Here is a 20,721-nt window from a genome sequence, read left to right as displayed (position 1 = left end):
TGCCAGCACAAAGCTCATGCTGTGGTTACAGATGGTGAGCTTAGATGTTTTGTCAAGTCCTTCCCTGTGTTTTGGGAAGCTTTACAAACCTGCCCTGAAACCTCCTACCTACACAGTGTACATAATATGAGCTGGTCAGAACATCTTCAACAATGTATTTCTTACTTGGTCCTTTTTTTCCCAGGCATGCCATTCTTCTGGCAGTCCAGTCATTTCCAGAGATTTACAGCTCCCAATGAACTTCTAGGAGGGAGGCTTGCTAAGGTCCAGGGTACTCTCCCTAGTCAGGCTGAAAAAGAGAGTCTGAAATTAACCCCTGCTTGTAATAACTTCCACCCCACAATAGCTGTTCCAACATGATTTGGTGTTGGAAAAAAAACCACACACACACCAAAACCAAACCAAAACAAAACAAAGCTCTGTGCAGTTTTTGTTCCTGTGTGGAATGAAAACAAATACTGAAAACACCAAAGGGGCTGCAAAACTGAATTATCAACTCCAGCCTAATCGAGTCAGCTCACACACTGGTTCACACCAGATTACTTTACACACATAGGAAAAAAACCCACAACTTTTCATTTTCCTTATGACATTCATCAAACTCAGTGTTTATATTAACAGCCTTTGCAAGCACTTGGACTACTTGCTCATCTCCCTGGTGCTATTCAAAGCACATGTAAGACTGCCCCAGCTTGCTGGCACTGGTTTGTTCCCTTCACCGTGGTGGTCATGACTGCAGAAAGGGAGGAGGAACAAGCCCTTCCCCCCTCCCTGCCCCCTGAAAAAAAACCAGGGACGAGTGGCCTTCGCAGCAGGAAGGAAATGCATGTGTGTGTGCGTGTAGAGATAGCAAAACAAGCAAATATTTCCTTCAGCATTCCTCCCTCTCACGCACACACCCACTGCCTGGAGCTACAAGAGGCAAAAGAGTGTGGGAGCCTTTTGGCAAAGTATTGGCACCGCACCTCAGTCCTTGCTAGGGTATGGAGGTGTGCAGGGCGGTAAGGAAGACCTGAATTTGAGTAGGTTGATGGGATTCAAGTCACTGTGATGAGCTTCCTTGCTCCAAAGCTGCCCAACTGCCCCTGGCAAAAGGGCTTAACCTCAACAGGGCTGAGCCTGGAAACCTCCTCATGCTTGGCTTCCACCTCAGCCTTGCTTGCAGTTGCATTACCCCTGTAGGATCTGCCCCAGAAAAGATGCCTGACAAGAGCCCATCTCACTGCCCACTGTGAATCCACCCTGGCTGCTTCAGACTTTGCAAGGGGGGGCATTAAATTCTGCTCTTCACTGCTAAGATGGATCCAAACACTGCCCACTGTAGAGAGGTTACAGCGAATTCAGGGGAGCAGTATCTGCTCTCCCCAGGTGTGAAACTGAGAATGAACCCAGATCTCCAACAAAGGATGCACCCTAGTTTGTTACTGATGTGTGAGCAAACAGAAGTTGATTCTAAGGGAGGAGAACCACATGGACTAAAGATGTACACACAAAGAAGGGGGAAAGCACACCTGCTTCAGGCAGGAGCGAAATAATTGCCCCAGAACACGGCAATGAAGGAGAGGCCCAGAAGAGGAACAGACACAGGGAAGGCCCAGAAGAGGAACAGACACAACTGCATTTTAATTGCAGCAGGCAACCGCTTACCAAAACCACCCACTCCGTAGTTCTCTCCTTGCATGCTAAAGCTGCAGCCACCAGAGGTCAATGTGACCACGTCAACTTCAAACAGCTGCTGTTGAGTGCTGCACAGAGCCCCTTTGAAACTGAGACAACAGTCAGAAACACGAAGTCGGTAGTTTTCCACCTCTCAGGACATAACTCGGGGGTGGATTTGCATGTAAAACAATACTAGAACCATTAATCAGACTACGACCTCACGGTGGCCTTTTTGCCTTCTGGAGAAAAAAGGCTTGAGGATAACAATGCTCCCCATGAGCATCCTGCAAACACTCCGTTGAGACCCTGTTACTTCCCTGCCAGCCTACAGGATGCCACAGGTGCTCCATCACATCTCATACTCCTGGTTGCACTGTCACTCGCATGTTCTCAGCAGCCCTACACCTGCTGTGTTAGCAACAAGTAGAAACGGGCTACTTATCCTTCTACAAGTTTCACTTCTGCTCCCTAAGGCATGAGGTCTGTCACAGTGAGTGAGGTCTGCCACAGATGCAAACTGGCTGAGCAAAACAAATGGCTGACCTGCAGACAGAAGAAAGCAAATGAGTTAAATGAGCAGAGTCATCGATCTGGATTAGAAGCCAGACAAAGAAGATGGGACTGTGCAGAACAGAAATCAATAAATCAATATGTCTAGATAGCTTTGTAACAGTTAGCTGTTCCTCTGCACTCCCATGTGTATCTTCTCCTCTTCACCTCACCTATGTTCTCTAGACTTCCTCAGTCACCAAGAAGCCCTTCCCATCCTAGCCTTCCAAACCTTTTAGCATCTATGTGGACACTTAGTCAAAGCAAACAAAACATTTCTATTGCCCCTCCAGCAGAACTCCATCCTCATCCCCAGCCATGTGGGATATCAGGTTTCCCTACACAAGAGATGTCTTCTTCTCCAAGAAGACTCCACTGGACTACAGGATCATCATCAGCCTCTGTCCAAAGCTAGCCAGATGCCCAGACCAAGCATATTTCCACCATCTCCTACAAGCACTAGCTTGTAGGCAGTAGATGAGCAAAGATGTAGATGAAGCAAAGAGAAACCAGAAGGCAAATCCTGCCTGATGTTTGCAGGGTATCTTCAACAGGAGGGAAAGGAGATCCATAAAAGAAGAACACCACTTCCACCTTCTGTTTCTCCTCAGGGTGGTGATCAGAATCCTCTCTGGCTCCTCTCCTGAACTGGTATGCAAGCATGCCCCAGGATCTTTGACAGCCAGCATCTCCAAAACTCTGTCTCGGTCATTGTCAGGCTGAGACTGGCCAGATGTTGATGGAGAAGAGGCAGAAGGGGATGATACTTTCCCATAACACCCATGATACTAAAGATGTGGCATATCAGGGAAAGGGACAGGGTTTGTGTGTGGAAGATGCTGCTTTTTCAGACCTACCAGCAAATTTGTTTAATAAAACAACACATAGCATCAATTGAGATTCCCTGAATCCCCTTCTGCTACAACAGAGGTTTTAGGGCATAGACTGGTGATTTACATGGACAGGTACATTGTTTTTTCCAGCCTGCAACCCATAAAAGCTCCAGCAGCAACTGTCAGAGGACATATCTTGCTTCACCTGTGCACCAAGTTTATGGTTTGGCCAACAAAACTCAGCCTGGTGGGTTTCTGGCCCCACGGGAATTCCTGACTGCCCTGGAGAAGGCAGTGCAACTGCAAGAGAGGGAGGCAAGCTAAGACTTCGCTGGGATTTCAGCAGGCCGGGACTTTTTCCCCTTGGCTAGACAGCAAATCTGTCCGAGACTTAGAAAGGGAAAGAGCTGAGCGCAGGCTAACGGGGTAAAGTCTCTGGGGAGAGCAGAGAAGAGCCAAGTGCCACTAGGACTTGTAACATTGCTCTGGAGCCATAGGGTGGCACCACACCACCGTCCAACCTGTAAGGGAAGGTAGTGGCTGAGCAAAGACCAAACGGTTTGCTGGAGCCCTTACAAAGAGAAGGATGCGGGGGGCCATGGGGTCGTGCCTATTGCTGCCATGCAGACCTGCCAGGGATTCTGGTTTCTGATTCCTAAGGCCTCCCCAAGCCCTTCCCGCTCCAAAGATGCTAGACTCCAACAGCATGTACCTATTTCCTTCCACCACTGCCCTGACCCAGCTACTCTCATCCTTCAGCTGATGGAAGGCTACTGCTGCACTGGACCGGGCACAGGCTGACGTGCAGGACAGCAAGAGGGCCATAACTCCCCTCTGCTCCCATGAAATGCCATCTAATGGGCGTGCTTCAGGCCATCTATCAGAGGCAGGTCTGCACAGAGCACCTCTCAACCCACATTCAGCTGGACTTGGTACAGATGTGACCTAAGCTAGAGCTATTAGATGCCAGAGGTGAAGGCAAGAGCACAACATCTTGGACCTTGTCTCCTGTGCATACCACCATGGCCACACCAGATGCCCTGCAGGATGTGACCCTAGATAATGTGGGAGGTCTTGCAGCCCTTCTGCCTGCTACATGGGATGTGTGCTGGAGCCATCCTGTGATTTGTGACCCTCCCCTAAGCACTGCTCCATGCCTGGCATACCCAGAGCTCCCCATTCACATGTCCCCAAAGCCAATATACCCAGCTGCCTCCTCATCTTGGCCCAAGCAGATGTTTGTCCTACAGACTGTGCCACAAAGAACAACGTTAGCCAATGCCAGAGACAGCCACGGGAGGGATCAATGCCTGGGGTGCGGCAGGAGCAGTGCCTCACTTCCCAGCAAGCCAAACGCAGCCTCTGTGCTAGACCAGACCTTCACAAGCCCCAGGAATCTCATCCCAGCCCCCCGGGAGCTGGCTGCCCGTTTCCCCTGGGAAGAAGTCATGCCCTACGCCAGGGATGCAATCTCCAGGCAGAGAGCCACAGGCAGATGCTAGCTGGAGCCCGCCCAAGAACAAGGAGCAGCCCGAGCCCTTTCCCTTTCTGGAGGGTCTGTTGGTCACATAAACAGGAAAAGCCTGGCGCTCTCCTCCCCTCCGCACTTCTGCAGCGCATCCCTCCCCTCCCCTCGAGCGGGCGCAGCTCCGCACCGGCCCCGGCAGCGCCGTGCCGCTTGCCCCCCCGCAGGAGCTGCCGGCTGGCCCCTGACCTCCAGGCTCCGCATTTCCTGCGGCAGCCGGCGAGGGACACCAGGCCCCCTCTTCCAGACGCCAGGCTGCGCCTAAAGGGGCCTCTGCAGGCCCGCCCGGGACGGCGAGGAAGGGTCGAGGTGGTCCTTTGCCAGCAAGCCGAGCTCTGAGAAGGCAGAGATGCCAGAGCTGCCCTCGGAGAGTTGGGAGCGTGGCTGGGACTGGGAGCCTCCAGCTGAAATGACAGGGCGGGGGCCATGATCCCGCCCTGGTCCTCCAGCCAGCACTCCAAACCCTTCTTTATCTCCTGGCACTTATTTTTTAAAGCTCTGTGGCATTCCCTCCTAAAACCAAAGGCAGCCACGCCAGGTTGGGGCAGCTGCCTGGGAGGAACCGGAGCCAATGCCTGCAGGAGCTGGGTGCAGCTCCTCCAGCTCACACAGTCCCCCTTGCAGAGCCCAGTGCTGAGCCCACTGCAGAAGATGGGTGCAGCTCCTCCAGCTCACACAGTCCCCCTTGCCGAGCCCAGTGCTGAGCCCACTGCAGGAGATGGGTGCAGCTCCTCCAGCTCACACAGTCCCCCTTGCAGAGCCCACTCTCAGCAAGCTAAGCCCATCCTAAGATGAAAAAGCTGGGACTAGTTCCTAAGAGAGTGTTACCTCTTTTCCTCTGGTCCCTCCAGGGACAACTAGCATTCCCTGCCCCTCTGCATACTCCCATGGGGCACCACAGGGAGCAGGCCTGAGATATTCAGAAGGGAGAACTAAGCCTTGCTTGAAGGCATTTGGCTTGAGAGACAGATTGCAGTCCCTGGGCTCCCAGTCCCTGCTTGAGTTCTACAGCAGCCCCAGCTTGTAAAAGCCCAGGATGCGGGGCAGATGAGATGCCTGTTCCTCACTCTCTGGCAGGAGGTGCTGGATGCCTGGGGAGAGCGGGAATGGGGAATGGCATCCCGGATGGAAACCTCTGGCATGCCTTCGCACTGATCTCCACTCTGCCCTGGAATGCGCCCGCCAGCAGCATGTGGGAAAGTGGAGTCAGCAGAGACCTTGGATGTGTCAGCTCCCCGGCTGAGTAAACAAGAGGAGCCCTGGCAAGCGTTCAGCCCCAAGCATCCGAGATCTTGAAAAACTGAGGCTGAAGATGGGAGGATTCTTATGTCCACTCCTTGCTCAACCCCTGAAAAAATATCTCCTAACCTCTCCCCTGCTTCAGGTGCTAAGGTCATCTCTTCTCACCCCTACCAGGCCTGGATAAGTATGGGGAGAGACTCTCCCTGAGGTGTTTCCAGCACCCAGCTGTTATATCATAGAATCATAGAATCTGCTGGGTTGGAAGAGACCTCCAAGATCATCCAGTCCAACCTAGCACCCAGCCCTATCCAGTCAACTAGACCATGGCATTAAGTGCCTCATCCAGTCTCCTCTTGAACACCTCCAGGGATGGTGACTCCACCACTTCCCTGGGCAGCCCATTCCAATGCCAATCACTCTCTCTAGGAAGAACTTCCTCCTAACATCCATCCCAGACCTCCTCCTGGCACAACTTGAGACTGTGTCCCCTTGTTCTGTTGCTGGTTGCCTGGGAGAAGAGACCAACCCCCACCTGGCTACAGCCTCCCTTCAGGTAGTTGTAGACAGCAACGAGGTCATCCCTGAGCCTCTTCTCCAGCCTAAACAACCCCAGCTCCCTCAGCCTCTCCTCACAGGGTTTGTGTTCAGGAGGAAAAGGTCTCTAGGAGGGACACTGCCACAAAAGGAAGGTCTGAAGAGAGTTGGGATAAAAGGATTTATCACACACACACTCCCATCCATGACCCTTGGCCACCTATCAGACAGCAGTGACCACAAGGCACGGAGAGAGCTTTCCACTGGCAGTACTGGCACTGCCTCAGTGAGGGACAGAGGATCGATACAAGTCCCAAATTCCTCTCTAGCCCCAGCTGGGGACTTTCCCACCAGGGGTTCTCAGCTCCAGCCGCTCTCCCTGCAGGTTTCACAGGTTCAAGGAGAGGCTTCAACATCAGAGCTCTGCTGGTTGGAGACATGCTCCCATCACTTTTTGCATTGCCCTTCTCTCATCTCCCTGGGCACTGGAGCCTGGCCTGGGATCTGGGGAAGACGAATGGGCTGGGGAAGGTCCCCCCACATCATCTCCCGGGGGGCAGGCTCCCGCAGCGGCAGCGCTGGGAGGCTGCTCCTGCATTCTGGCCGTCGTCCCGCGTCCCCTATCGCTCCTCGGCAGGCGCAGGCTCCCGGAGAATGAGCCATTGTTCCCCGGCCCCGCGGCCTCTTCCTGTCCCCGTAGGGCTCCGAGACAAACAAAAGCAGAGCCAGACGCTGTGGGGAGGAGGCTGGGCCTGCTCCCCTCCTCCAGGTCCCGCAGCAACCCCGCAGGCAAGCCAGCAGACAGACGGATGCCCGCCTTGGGGGAATGGGCAGGGACACCCCTATTTTTAGCTGTCTCTGCATCCCCACCCCCTTCCTTCCGTGGGCCAAAAATACATGGGCTGGATGGACAGGCAAAATCACTATGATAGAAGAGCTGTCCGGACTTCATGTCCAACCACTTCCCTGGTTTTCACCTCTTCCCTTTGACCAGGACAGGTTCCTCATATGCAGACTCCCTCTTCAACTGTGGATAACTTATTTCTTCATCTCCATCCCATATCCCCTCTCTGCACATCACAACCTTCCTCCTTCCTGACCTTCACTCCCTGTCTGCTCCACGGATGCATCCCCTATCCCTTGTTGGTCCTCACTTCCATGCCGTGCCAACCTTGGGGACCTGCTCCCTTCTCTTGGGATTCTCCAGCTCCTCCCTTCCCCAAAGCAAGCATCTTCCCCCATCTCCTTACACAATTCACCTCCACAAGGCTACTTCATCCCAGAGCCTCCCCAGTTTTCTGCTCACAACCCGATCCCCCATGCATCTTTCCTCCTTCTGCACCCTTTCTACCCTCATCATCACTCTATTTCTCCCCTCAGCCCAGCGATCTCCAGCCCAGCTTCCTCCAGCCTGCACAGGCTTTAAACTCCTCTTCCTCTTCATGCTGCCAAAGGAATGTACTTGAGATGGACAAACCCAAGATGCCTCCTGCACACAGAAAGCTTCTTCTCCAAGCAGCAAATTTATATCTCAGCCCCCCCTACTCCTTCCTGCACCTCCTTAAGGTCTATGAAAAGGAACCGGAGAATCAAGTGGTGTTAGGGGAGAGTTGTTCTGGGGAGACAGAATCTGCATGCATAAATACATACATATTTACATCTCCTTTCCCAGTGCCTGGAATCACAGAGGTGCTTCCAGGATATAGGCAGTTGGTCCTGGACTGCATCTGCTTTATGCAACATTCTCCCTCCCTTCCCAACAATGTCCCAAACTCCCCAACCCCGCCTTCCCTCTCCTCTGCCTCTAGGGCAAAGTTGGAGGGAGAGCACAGATCTGAGTCTGTCCCGAGGTCTGTCACTATCCTCCCTCCCACAACACCCCCGAACATCCCCCCAAAACAGCCTGCATCCCCGGCCAGCCATCAGGACCCACGTACGAGGAGGAAGCTGGGAGGGGTGGGAGGAGAAAGAAGGTTGAAAACATTTCGGATAGGAGGAGATAGGCAGAGGGAGGGAGGCAGCCCACCGACAAGCCTGGGAACTCATCCTTACCTCCTCCTGGGCTTTGGCAAACCCGGAAGCTATGAGTTCCCAGCCCAGTTCCCAAGGGAAAAACAGCCTAACACACAACCCCCTCTGCCTTTGCCAACCCCGCAAGCGGGACACAGACAATTCCCTTTCTTTAGCCTCCTGCTGCTCCAGGGGAGGGGAACAGAAGGAATCTGTGGGCAAAATAAGAAATGGGCTTTTAGAAAGACTGATCCACCCTTTTCCAGCATGAGTGGGTCTAATGCAGTGCTGATGCCAGCCTGGTGGTGGTAAACACAACCCACCCATTTTCTTCCCCCAGTGCAGCATGAAGATACTGGAGCTGCATTGGTATGGTTGATCTCTCCAGTTATCTCAAAGGCTACAGGCACAGAACAAGAGACTTGCAGAACAGCCCCCCCTAAAAAAAAATGGGCTGAGCCTGGCCCAGCACATTCCTGGTGGTGCTGCCAGAGAAGAGGCTATGAGACCTGAGGGATAAAGTGCTGGCATCAGACCAGGGATGCTCTGGGCAAGACGCTGGGTGCCTCACACTCTGCCCCAGGGTGTCGTCACCTGTCACCACCCTGGCTTGCTCACCCTAAAACCAGCTCTGCCTCCAGCTCATCCTCAGGGCAGTGAGACACAGGCAGGCAGAGGAGACACAGCACTCAAAGGCCACGGGCTGGAGCAGGGAGGAGGGACCTGACAGCACCAGTTTTGGGGGGAGCTGGATGAGGTGACGCCAGGGTGCACAGTGGGGCAGAAAGCCCTAAGGACTTCCCTCCCCTTCATGGCAGGGGCCTGTGCCCCACCCTGCTGCCGGCAGTAATTCCCACACCCATGTGGTATGTGCCCTCATGGCCACTATTGAGGAGAGTGGAAACATCTGGAAGTCACCCGCAAACGAGCAGCACTCCCAGTTAATGAGGAAATATGAGCTGCAGACCCTGGGCAGCAACAGGATATCTGCTTCTTGTGTGCTGAGCGAGGCGCCCCCTTCCCACCTAGCCCCCAGCTTGCCCCCTTTCCCCAGGACATTTCCAGGGAAGGGCTCCAGGGGTGCTGCCCCATCCCTTCCTGAGAAGGGGGGCAGGCAGGAGGGCAGTGAACTGAAGTGGCAGGGAATAGAAACCCAGGTGTGAGTGCCCTGTCCATAAACAGATGTTCCTATCACCATCCCTCAGGTCCCTACAGGCACCTGGGTAAGAAAGAAAGGGAATTTTTCTTTGCCGAAGAAGAGTCCTGCAGAGGAGAGTCCTGCATCAGCCTCCTTTGAGCATGGAGCCTGTGAGTAGAAGGGGCTGCAAAGCAAGATGGGGGGGGAAGTACTGAGCACTTGCAGGTGTAGGGCAGAGACCTCAGCTCCCTCTCCCCAAGCATGGCTTTATCCCTCTTTACAATCCTGTCACACTCAGCCACCCATAAGACCTTGGTCCCATGCCTGAGAGATGAACACTGAGAAGAAGAGGGAACAATTTGCTCAGCCCCTCTGATGTGGGAATCAAAGCAAAGCCTCAGCTGGGAAAGCTGCAGTGCCACTTGTCTGCTCCCATGATAAGCCCAGTGGCCAGTCTCTCTGTGATGGTGGGGCTGGTCCTGCTGCCTGGGGCACAAGGTTACAGATGGAAGGAAAGGCTGGGGTGACTGAAGGTAAATGAGGTAGATGGGCTGGGAGAAATCCACATATTAGCTCCTACCCAGGACACCTCTGGGTGGTACAATGGTTCTGCAGCACCATGCTGCAGACAAGTTCAATAAATAAGCTGTGAGTCAAGACTTGATGGACTTACTTACCAAGCAGCTGTGCATGAAAAAGGAAGTCTTGGGAGGGTACAACCCCTGCAGGATATAGCTGGAGGGGCCACACCACCTCTGATCATACCTAGGCAGCCAGAGGCCAGGATAGGCACTGGGTCCTGGAGCTGGTACATACCCTGGCGGGCTCCAAAGCACTCCAGTGTCATCTCCAGAATGACGAAAGTCACAGCCCAGCTGGCATGGCTGCAAGACCACAAGGTTTGAGGAGGGGTACCGAAAGGGAGGATTTCCAGCTGCTTTCCTGGAAACAGAGCCCGTCCTGGCCTGGAGCACAGAGGTACTTGGAGTAGGGGCATGGAGGAGGAGGCCATGGAGAGCAGGCCGCCCTGCGAGGAGCTGAATGTGGCTCCTGTCCCATCTGGAAGAGATTTGTTCTGCATTCCCTGGCGGAGACGGCTGCCTCGCTTGGGCTCTGCTCCCTGCCGCAGCCCCTGCAGCAGGGCATGGAGATGGGGGTGAGGGGAGTGAGGGGGAGTCCCTCAACCTGGGAGGAGATTCCCTGGTAGGCTATGCAGAAGGAGGACACTCAAAGAAAGAGCCTTTTTCTGCCTTTCCTACCATCCCCACGGGCTTCCTCAGAGATGGAAGAGAGGTGCTCAGTGTACCTCTGGTGAGCAGGGAGGATGCAGGCTATGATTTCTCTACCTTTGCTGACAACACAGCTCATTCCCCCCAGACCAGAGATCCTGCCTCCTTCCAAAACATAAACCCACTCAGAAGTACCACCAAAATTCAGAGTCCACACACTCTGAATTCCTAATGGAGAAGACCTCCACAGAAGGTAGAAATCACAACTATCTCACTCTGCAGAGAAGAAGCCTGAAGTCAAGAGACTGAGATGGTGCCAAAACCTTATTGCTGCTTAGAAGACCTCTAAGCAATGAGATGCTTCCTCTCAGGCACCTTAGTATGAGCCACCTGAGCCCAGTGAGAGGGCAGGCTCCATTTTGACATCTCTTCTGCAGACATCTTGTCGTCCCTTCAGCCAGGCCCTGCTTAACCCCAACAAGTCTCATCTTGCCTTCACTAGCAGAGACACCTCCCTTCTCCTCCACGGAACCATGAATAGGCGCTTAAGCCTGGCCAAGCACTCTCCAGCAAAGCCACCAAGTGTCACCTGGAAACCATGTGGCTCACTGATGGCACTGATGGTGCTGCACCCACTAGCAAGTTGTCCCTCACTGGCATGGATAGAGTCTTCTGCCCAGTGAAAATCAAGAATCAAAGCAGTGAATCAATTCTGGAGGGATGTGGTGTCCCATGCGTGGGCAGAAACCCTCCCTGGTGCCACCAAAGAGCATCTCCTTGGATTTACCCACTGCCACCCCCTCACTCTGGTGTGACTCACTGCCACTGGCATGATGATTGTCCTGGCCTCATAACTCTTGTCCTGACCCCACAGCCAACAAGATCCACGCAACCTTTAGGGAAGCTGTTATCTTGCTAAGACTCAACCCAATGCTACCCACAGGTCCTGGCATGACCACTCACCCTCAGCCCCCACTTCTGGTTGGCAGCACTACACCCTGGGTACTGGGGACTTCCTATCCAACACGGGATAGGATGACCCAATGTGATAGCAGAGAAGCCTCACACACAGAGGGGGAGTAAACTCCTTTCCTTTGCCCCCCCAGCCGGGCTCCCCTAGCCAGGTTAGCCAGCCCAGCAGATCTGGGCTTCCCCCTTCGCCCAGATCCACTGAAGCAGGCGCCCGGGAGCCGGAGGCAGTCGATGCCGGAGGACGGGAAATGGCACTGGGGAAGTGAGGAGGAGGAGGGGAGCGGCAGAGAAGTTCCTGAAGTTTTCTGTCCTGGATAGTTGGAATAAATCTCATTTTCTCTGTTCTCGTGGCTGAGGCGAGGATTGGCTCGGCGGCGCTGCAGCCCGCCCTCCGCCTTCCCACGTCCCCTCCCCGAGGCTTCGCTCCCTCTCTCCCGTGGCATCGGGGCGGCAGCCTGGGAGAGCCAGCCTCGGGGGGACACCGTGGGAAACAGGAGGGGGGCATGCCTCCCCCTTCTCCCCACCTCTGCTCCGGGATGCAGCGCTGGTGACCCTCGAAGCGAGTTCCAGGAGCCCACAGCGAGTGTCTCAACTTTTCGGCTGGAGGACGAGGGGAAAAAATAATAGCCCTGGTTCGGAAGAGGTAAAGCCTGAAAGTTTTGATTCCACAGTTTGTAGAGCTGGGAAGGGGCAGTTCGGCAGCAGAAGGGAAGGGGTGGAGAGGGTGGTCGAAGAGAGGAGAAGCAGAAAGGGTAGCAAAGAGATGGAGAAGGGAAGGATGGTGAGAAAGAAAGGGAGAAGAAGGCAGGAACGGGACAGGAAACTGAGAGGAAGGAAAGCAGGAGCAAGGAGAAACGGGCCAGGAAGGGCAGCTAGGAAATAAATGGGATGAGGAGGGGGTCTCAAGGACAGAAGGAGGTAGTGGGACACCCTTTCCCACAGCCTGCTCTGGATACCCCTCAGAGCCCTCTCAGCACCTCGATTTGGGGGGTTTGGAGGAAGAAAGGGACGGCTTTGGGGAAGAGGGTAGGGAGAGGATGGCTGGAAACCGCCTGCCTTTGGAGCCCCAGCTTGCCTCAAGTTCCCACTGCATCTGCTTGGGGAAACAGCCGGCTCGGTGCACGGTGAGGTGCGGCTGCACTGAGAGCGCCGCCAGCAGCACAGGGGTCAGCCTCGGGCTTGTCCGCCTACTGCCCGGCACTGCTTCAGGGGAGCTGGAAGAGCCCCAGCACAGCCGAGCCCCTTTCCTCCCTTCCCCGGAGCCCCTGCCGCTGCCAGCTTTCCCCGTCCCTGGGCAGTGACCCAGCAGGGGAGCCTCTGCCTCCCTTCCTCTGGAGAAAGGGAGGGTTTGGAGCACTTTGGAAGACTAGGAAAGCCTTCCTGGCCGCCCACGGCCATTTCCATCTGCTCTTCCCTGTGTTGAGACCACCCCAAATGTTTCCTCGCCCCCTCGGAGTATGTCCCCTTTGGGGGGGGGAGGTGTAAGGAGAGGAGGAGGAGGAGGGAAGAGGCTGATTTCAGCAGCTCCAGCCAACTAGACATCTGGATTATTTTCCCCCCCTTTCTGGTTTCCGCTCTTCCCAGCAAGCAGAACAGCTCTGGCCATTCCTGGTGAGTGGAAAACCAGTGGAAACCAGCTGAACTCGGGGGGGAAACAAGGGAGGCCAGGCTGGGAGGAGGAGGAGGAGGTGCCAGCGGTTGGTCTTTGAGGGCAGGGGGCTTCCCAGAGGAGGCAATGAGGAAAACAGGGAGGGAATGCCAGGGAAAGGGAGGCTGGGATGGGCTGCAGGCTTGCTGTGCCAGGGGCTGGTGAAAGCATTGAGCTGCCAGATGGAAGCAGCATCCAGGCAGCTGGGTGGCCAGACTAGGTGCCCCCTTGCCCAGTGGAGGAAAGGGGAATGCACAGGTCACCCTTTGCCCACAGAATCACGAGTTTGCCTGATGTGGACGGTCCACTTGGGCAGAGGGGAGGGTTCAAAGGGGCATAGTGGGCAGAGAGCTGCAGCAGGGGAAGAGGAAAGGAATAAGAAGGGGGAGATTGGAGGGAGAAAAAGCCCAACAGACCTGCCAGTAACCTGCCATCCAGGTAGGGCTGGGCACCAGCTGCCTTTCCTCCCTCCTCTCCCAGTGCCTGGTGCTTGCCAGCAGGCAAGGACAGCCAGGGGCCAGGAGGTGTTGGCTTGTGTCCCAGTGGTGGCCAAGGCACAGGGAAGGAGAAACACTTTCCTTCTCCTAGCTCCTCGTCATTAGCTCTCCAGGCAGGGAGCGAGGGGATGCTCAATTCCCACATCTCCCCTTCCCTTCCTTTGCCTCCCCATCCCACCCCTAGAATGATGTCAGCCCTTGTCCCCAGCAGGGGTCTGCAGGATAGCTTTGCTGTGCATGAGACCCTGAGGGCAGGGGGAGTGTCCACCTCTCAGAGTAGCCCTGCCTGTTGCAGCACATGCTGAAGGGCACAGTCCACGCTCTGGGTTTCTCAGGGGCTCTAACGTGAGGAGAGAAAGGAAAACTGGAGAGCTGTAACTCACCTACTCTCTCCTGGGGTCATGTGCCTTCCTGGAGGACATGAGGACAGATAAACAATGGAGCCATAACCTTCCTCCCTGTGGTCCTGAGAGCCCCATCATGCTGCAGGGACCACCCCAATGGTTTTCTTGCACTCCAGGAGAGCTCTGACCCAGTAGCTATGGATGAACTTCTGACAGAGAGAGGAAATGACTCCCCAGCTGTCCTCTCACTCCCGATCTGCCACGTGTTTGGTCCACTCTGGCCGCAAGGCAGCACCACATGGCCTCCATGAGGAGGAGGCAGACATGGCCTGCAGGAACCAGGGAGCTAGGGGGTCAGCAGGAAGTCAGCCTGACACTGTCCCCACTGCCACCAGCCACTGCCACCCACCGGAGGCAGCCAATGGTGCTGGGAGCTGCCAGGGGAGGTTTGTTTTCTCTTCCCAAGGCATTAACCCCTGGCAGATAAGAGGGGCCCTGGGTGAACAAACAAGGCCAGGGCAAGGGAAAAAAAAAACCATGAAGCCAGCCAGGAAAGCTGCTTCACATCCAGGGCTCCCCCTCTCCAGAGACTGCCACCCTGGCACTGCTCTGCAGTGACCCAGGGACAGGCAAGAGGCAGGCAGAGACAGACAGAGCCATGCAGCTATGAGGGTGACACAGGACACAGGGACATGGGATGTGAGGCTTCTGTGTTCCCTCTTGGCATGGTGCTCTCCATAGCTGGCCCTGCTGAAGGGACCCACATCCATTCTGTTCCCACAGTTCCTGAAAGGGTACCAAGCCACAGGATGGACATAGCCTCAGGTGGGCACTTGGACCACCAATGCTCTGAGGTGCCCTGTGTCTTGAATCCTCTCCACTCCCCAACCCATCATCTCCCTCATGCCGCACACCAGTGGAGGATCTGCTGATCCGACTGTCCTGCTGATGGAGGACTGCTGACCTGCTGTTGTCTGCCCAGCCACTACCTCCCCACCTGCCCCACAGTGCCCCCAGGACCTGCCTGAGTGAAAGGACCCATCCTGCCTTCTCCTGTGACCTCCAGCAATCACCTCCCTTGCCACACCTCAGGTTTCCCTGCCTGCAAAGCAGCTGCCTGCCCTGCAACTCCAGCTCCCTGCAAGTGTCTGCCCAGCACCTGGGGACTCAGCCAGAAGAGGACAAACAAACCAGTACACAAATATTGCATTTTCCCTCCCTACTGCTGCTCCTCTCCAAGAAGCAGGCAGTCCCCAGGCCTCACCCTCTCCTCAAGGGTTCATCTGAATAGCAAAAAGGAGGGAGAGGTTTCTCACTTCAGGAGCCTGGACAGCTGGGCAGGTCACTGCTCCAGGAAGAGATTCCTGGGAGAGAAATCCTCAGCCTGCCTTTCATCATGGCTCCAGCAAAATTGCTTTGCAGGCAGGGGAAACTGAGGCACTCAAGGGAGGTCAGAGGGGTGAAGGAGACCTTTGTTTTTTGGGGGGAAAGCCTTTTTTCCCCTCTCCATGAGGGACAGGTGAGGGGGACACCCATTGTCCAGGCACTGCCTTTAACCTCCCCAGCCAGTCCTGGGGGCATAGTCAACACGGTTGGAAAAATCCTGAGAGCTTCACTATTCCTCTTATCTTGTTTAGGTGGCCAGCAAGGGAGCCAAGGTCATTGCCCTGCCAGCCCACCCCAAGCTCCTGTCACCTGTGACCAGCTCCTATTCACTCAGTGGTGGCAGAAGACAGTGGATTAAACCCTAAACCTGTGGCCTGACACAGCTTCCAGAAGCCTCCACAGCACTGAGGGCCAGACCCCAGACACCTTCTTGGGTCACCTCTGTACCATCATCACTCTTGCCACTGGGGACATACCCGCTGCAGGTGACTTCATGAGCACAACATAGTGCAGCTAAGCAGGGGGACAGGCACCCTTCCCGCCTGCTGGAAGTCGAGGTGACGGAACCAAGAGCACCAGAGCAGGAGCGATGGGGAGGCCAGGAATGTGACAAGCCACCTCGGCGCTGGAGGCCCGCTCAGGGCTGGTGTGGGGGGAATTTCTCAAAGGCAGGGGCAAGGTGAGGGGTGCAACATGAGCCTGGGGAAGCTGCCGGTGCTCAGCTGGGTGTCAGGCTCCCACGGCAAGCGGCGGCTGAAGTCGGAGCTGACACCAGACATGATCAGCCCACCGCTGGGGGACTTCCGGCACACCATGCACGTGGGGCGCGGCGGGGACGTCTTTGGGGACACCTCATTCCTCAGCAACCACGGCGGGGACAACACGGCCAAAGCCAACAGCTTCTTCGCCCGAACGCTGCGCCACGTCCGCCGGTCGCCGCTCAGGAGCCGCGGCAGCGTGGACCACGCGGCCACGTCCCCAGCCCCGCCGGCTGTGTCCCCCATCATCAAGAACGCTGTCTCCCTGCCGCAGCTCAACGAGGGCTTGTATGACAGCGGTGGGGGCCGGGGCCTGACCAGCAAGTTCTCCTTCAAAAGTGCCTCCAGCAGCTTCTCCAAAACACACCAGGCCTACGGTAAGCGAAGCACACAGCAGAGGCTGGTGGTTGGGCACCGTGCATCCGCTGCAGCCCTTCTCCATCACTCCGTGCCTCAGTTTGCCCACTAAGGGACTTCAGGCTCTCAGCAGAGTCAGGACATTTACAAGTCCCCAGTCCTTCTAGTGCCTGTGAGGAGATTACTCTTACCTTGTTGCCACTCCTGGTTCTTGCTCCTACCCCCAGAGGGTCTTCCCCTAGGGTGCTCCCCACAAGTGGCTGGTTTCTCCTCTCACTCCCCATGCCACCACACAGCTGGAGCAGCTGGAAGGGGCTACTCCCTACCCTCTCCCAGCCTCGCGCTTGCTGCATGAGCAGCATCACCAAGGAAGCCAAGAACGGACTGGGACAGTAGGGCATTCCCACACTCAAGTTGTGAGGTCAAGGAGATCCATGGCGTGGCCTTCCCCATCTCCACACCGATGTTCTAACTCTGGCCCTAGCTGTGCCAATGCTTCCATTTCCGTGTGCTCAAGGACTCCATCCTCCCCTTCCCCATCGGGCCCACATCCCTCCCTGTCAGCAGGAGGGACCTTTGGAGAAAGGTTGTGCGATGGGACAGCTATGGGCGGCTCTTCTCCAGCTTGACGGCACTGAGCTTTTCCTAGGGAGGGGGGTCTGGAGCAAAGGGTCTGAAGGGGGAGATTGAGGGGGGCCTGGGGGTCCTCCGGCGGGCGGGAGGAGGCTGGGCGGAAAGGGAAAGGCAAGACGAGGCAATGCTGCCATCTCCTGGTCCCACCTGCCTGGCTCAGCCCCACCCGGCATCGTACCGAGCCCACCCGGAGACCCTGCACCGCAGCTCTGGGCTTTGGAGGGGTGCATACAGACACTGGCCAGCCCCTCCGGTGGAAGCATGATCTGTGCCACTTCGGTGGCCGCGTCCCTTGTGCCCGGCAGATGTAAGGCAGGCTTCCCGCTGTCCAGCTGCCCCTCTCTCACCAGCATCCCTTCTGCTTCACAGGGCTCGAGTCCGGGTTTTGCACCATCCCTCGTGTCCCTCGCTTAGAAAAGGCCCAGGAGAGCGCCTGCCCCGGGGAAGAAGAGCTGAAGCAGTCGGACTCGCTGCTCTCCTTCCGTCTGGACCTGGGGCCCTCCCTGATGAGCGAGCTCCTCCAGGTGATGAGCTTCTCCGAAACCAACGGAGGAGAGGCGAGGGAGGATGACTCAGACCTCCCACGTAGTGATGGGACCAAGGATGGAGTCCTTCAGGCATCAGGTGAATCCCAGGGAGAGGACAAGGCAACCTTCAGCTTCTGGGAGCGCTCTAGGCAAAGCAGCCTGTCTGGGGCCAGCTCGCTGCCAGGGCTGTCAGTCCATGCCAATGGAGAGGCACACGCCATCGAGGACCCTGCCTGGGCTTCAGGGGCAGTGCCCAGAGGCACCCCGTGGCAGGGGCACTGGAATGACTGCACCATCGAGGCGGGAGAGTTTGACCGGGCAGCCCAGGTCCTGGCCCGTCATTACGGCGGGACCAGCACCCCACGGAGCTCGGAGAAGGGCGAGGGTCCCCTGCAGGCCCGGACGCAGACGCCGTGGGAGAGCCCCAGCAGCAGGTCCTGGAGGTCACAGGCGACAGGGGAGAGCCAGTCCTCTGAGGCCACTTGGAACCAAGGAGAGGAGGAAGACGAGGAGGAGGAGGGCAAGCTGTATGGCCTGCAGGAAGGGTATGCTGGTGCCCGAGTGGGACGCAGCAATTCCTTTGGGTATGCCGATGAGGAGGAGGAGGATGACGAAGTCAAGGTGTGAATGGCCATCTCTCCCATCATGATCTCCCACCAGAGGCATTCAAGCTGAGGTCTTTGCCTTCCTCCCTGTCCTTCACCCTCAGGCACACCCCTTGCCAGGCTGGGGGCACTGGGGGAGCTGGAGTGGGATAGGAGGAGACCTGCCAAAAGTCTCCGTGGGGCTGTGCAGAGTGTCAGTGAGGGCTGTGTATCACAGCTTCAGGCATCACATCCCCTCTCTGTCCTCACTGCCATTAGAAGCCAAAGGAAATTTCCCACATGCCAAAGAAACCCCAAGTCCCTTCCTACCCCATCCCATTCCCCCTGGCGCCCTGTCTGCCATGCCTCAGACTGGCCGCACTGGCATGCCCAGGGACCTGCCTGCCCTGTCCTGCCACTGAAGCCCCCAGCCACCCTTTTTGCCAGCAGAGATGCCCTCCCAGATATTTCTACCCATAGCTCTGGCACACAGGGGATGGGACCCTCAGCAGCTCCAGCTGGTGCAAGACCTTCCCATACAGGACATTATCTCCTAGGGGAGGTCAGCTGGAGGGTCAAGGGGCAGGCAAACCCCACAGAGCTGAGCTTTGTCATTTTCCTTCCAAAGAAAAGCCATGAACTCAGCATTCAGAAGGTGAGAGCACACAGAGATAACTGCAGAGGCCTTTTCACTTGCCTCCTACTGCTGAGCATCACTTAGGATGGCTCCTGTCCCAATCCCCAGCACCAACCCCTCACAGCAGGGACAGGAGCAAATTCTTGGCTAGCTGGAGGCAGAGATGAAATTCTTAGGTCACCAAATTCTGCGCTTCAGGCCCTAAAACTCCCTTCCTTTCTCCCTGCCTCAGAAAAAGAGGACTCTGCAGCTACTTGAGCTGTGACACTTATTCTCCATCCCATCCCCTCACCCTATTCCCCACAGCACACCCCTCTTGCCAGTGCACCCTTTCCCAGGGGTACCCACAAAGGACAGTTAATCCCCCCTCACTGAGCAGCCATGGGCAACGTGGCCACCCTGGAACTAGCTGCTCCCCCAAGCTTCCCCCCACGCTGCCCCGCGTGCAGACTGGCCCTCACAGAAGGGCCTTTGTGCCACGGGGTGGAGCAGAGATGCTCGGGGGCTGAGGTCACTGGAGGGACCTTCACAGGACCCCTCCTTGTTCTCTGGGTCAGGAGGAGGTGTGTGGTGGCAGGGCGGGGTGCCAGGCCATGGCTGCAGGGCACTGCTCCCACACAGCTCAGCGCTGCCTGGCTGCTTGTGGCAGGGCACTCCTCAGGCGGGATAAAGAGGCTCTGGCTTGCACGTGTGTTGTGCACGGGAGTGCCACTCGTGGGCAAACACATCTCCCCCTGCCTCCTCGGGCAGCTGCCTCATGCTGTCCAGCAGCAGCAAGCTGGGGCAGGCAGCAGCTTCGAGGAGTCCCCAGCTCTGGCCACTGACACCCAGCAGGATCAGCTTTATTGGCCCTGCACCCTCAAGGGCATGGACGCTGGCTCTCAGCACAAGTTCCCCCTGCTCTCTGCTCCCCAGATGGTAAAACAAGTTCCAGACCAAAGACTCACATCAGTGGACTATTCTTTCTGCCTTCACTCTGTATCCCATGCACTTATTATTGTCCTTATTAAAAGAGTTTTGATAATAACTTCTCTGGTTCCCCACCTTCAGCTGCAGTGACCTTAGCATCATCCTTGCTCTTCCTGCTGGTGCTCCAGTCACGACACAAGCCCATTGTCTCCACTCTCAGCAGGACCATCCAGCACCTCTGGGATCCCTGGATCCCAGTGCTTTGCCACTCACTGTGGGTAACACCCAAAGCAACCTGCTATCCACCAGGTCCTGCACAGCACACGCCAGAGTGCAAAGCTCCCTCTCCAGCCTGGCAACAATTCGTCTGCAGCCTGAAGCAGGATACCCTTCCCAAAGCTGGCTTGGCTAAAGCCCTTCCAGCCCATCACACACCTTCTGTCTGTGCAGTCACACACCTGCACAACTCCCACAGGCTGGGCAGTGAGGAAGTGGAGAGGGCACTGCCACCCTTGGACTGGGCTGTCCATAAGATGCTGCTGTACTCTCCTTTCCTCCTACACATCTTAAGGTGCCTCAATATTTGCCATCAAGCATCAGTCTCACTTAAGCCTGGCGAGACACTTTTTAATTAGAGCAGCAGCATCTGATAATCAGCACTAATTGCCTGTAGTCCCATGCAAGGGACACAGACTGGGAGGTGCTGAGACACTTAATGCAGCCCAAATCCCATCCTCCCTCTCCACTGCC

The 20,721-nt window shown here is 56.2% G+C and overlaps 1 protein-coding gene across 2 annotated transcripts; it reads left to right on the top strand.

The window, feature by feature from the left end:
* Positions 1–12,136: 12,136 nt before the first annotated feature.
* On the top strand, positions 12,137–20,089 carry CDC42EP1 (CDC42 effector protein 1). 2 transcript variants are annotated; one of them, XM_064155299.1, is made up of 3 exons: positions 12,137–12,334; positions 15,818–16,701; positions 17,684–20,089. In XM_064155299.1, the coding sequence occupies exons 2-3, from the start codon at positions 16,260–16,262 to the stop codon at positions 18,466–18,468; spliced, it is 1,227 nt and encodes a 408-aa protein (XP_064011369.1). In that variant the 5' UTR covers positions 12,137–12,334; positions 15,818–16,259; the 3' UTR covers positions 18,469–20,089. The 2 variants fall into 2 exon arrangements, with proteins under 2 accessions (XP_064011369.1, XP_064011370.1); XM_064155300.1 differs by lacking the exon at positions 12,137–12,334 and adding an exon at positions 13,253–13,302.
* Positions 20,090–20,721: the final 632 nt, after the last annotated feature.

Source organism: Pogoniulus pusillus, chromosome 15 (assembly GCF_015220805.1).
Source record: "Pogoniulus pusillus isolate bPogPus1 chromosome 15, bPogPus1.pri, whole genome shotgun sequence".
Taxonomy (NCBI): Eukaryota; Metazoa; Chordata; class Aves; order Piciformes; family Lybiidae; genus Pogoniulus; species Pogoniulus pusillus.
The sequence above is the reverse complement of the archived record's forward strand: the minus strand, read 5'-3'. Positions and strand labels throughout refer to the sequence as shown.

What these genes read in the sequence shown, in the direction of transcription:
- CDC42EP1 (XM_064155299.1), top strand. Translation starts at nt 16,260, where the DNA reads ATGAGCCTGGGGAAGCTGCCGGTGCTCAGCTGGGTGTCAGGCTCCCAC. An exon ending in CAAAACACACCAGGCCTACG is followed by an intron (nt 16,702 to 17,683) that starts GTAAGCGAAGCA and finishes TCTGCTTCACAG; the next exon opens with GGCTCGAGTCCGGGTTTTGC.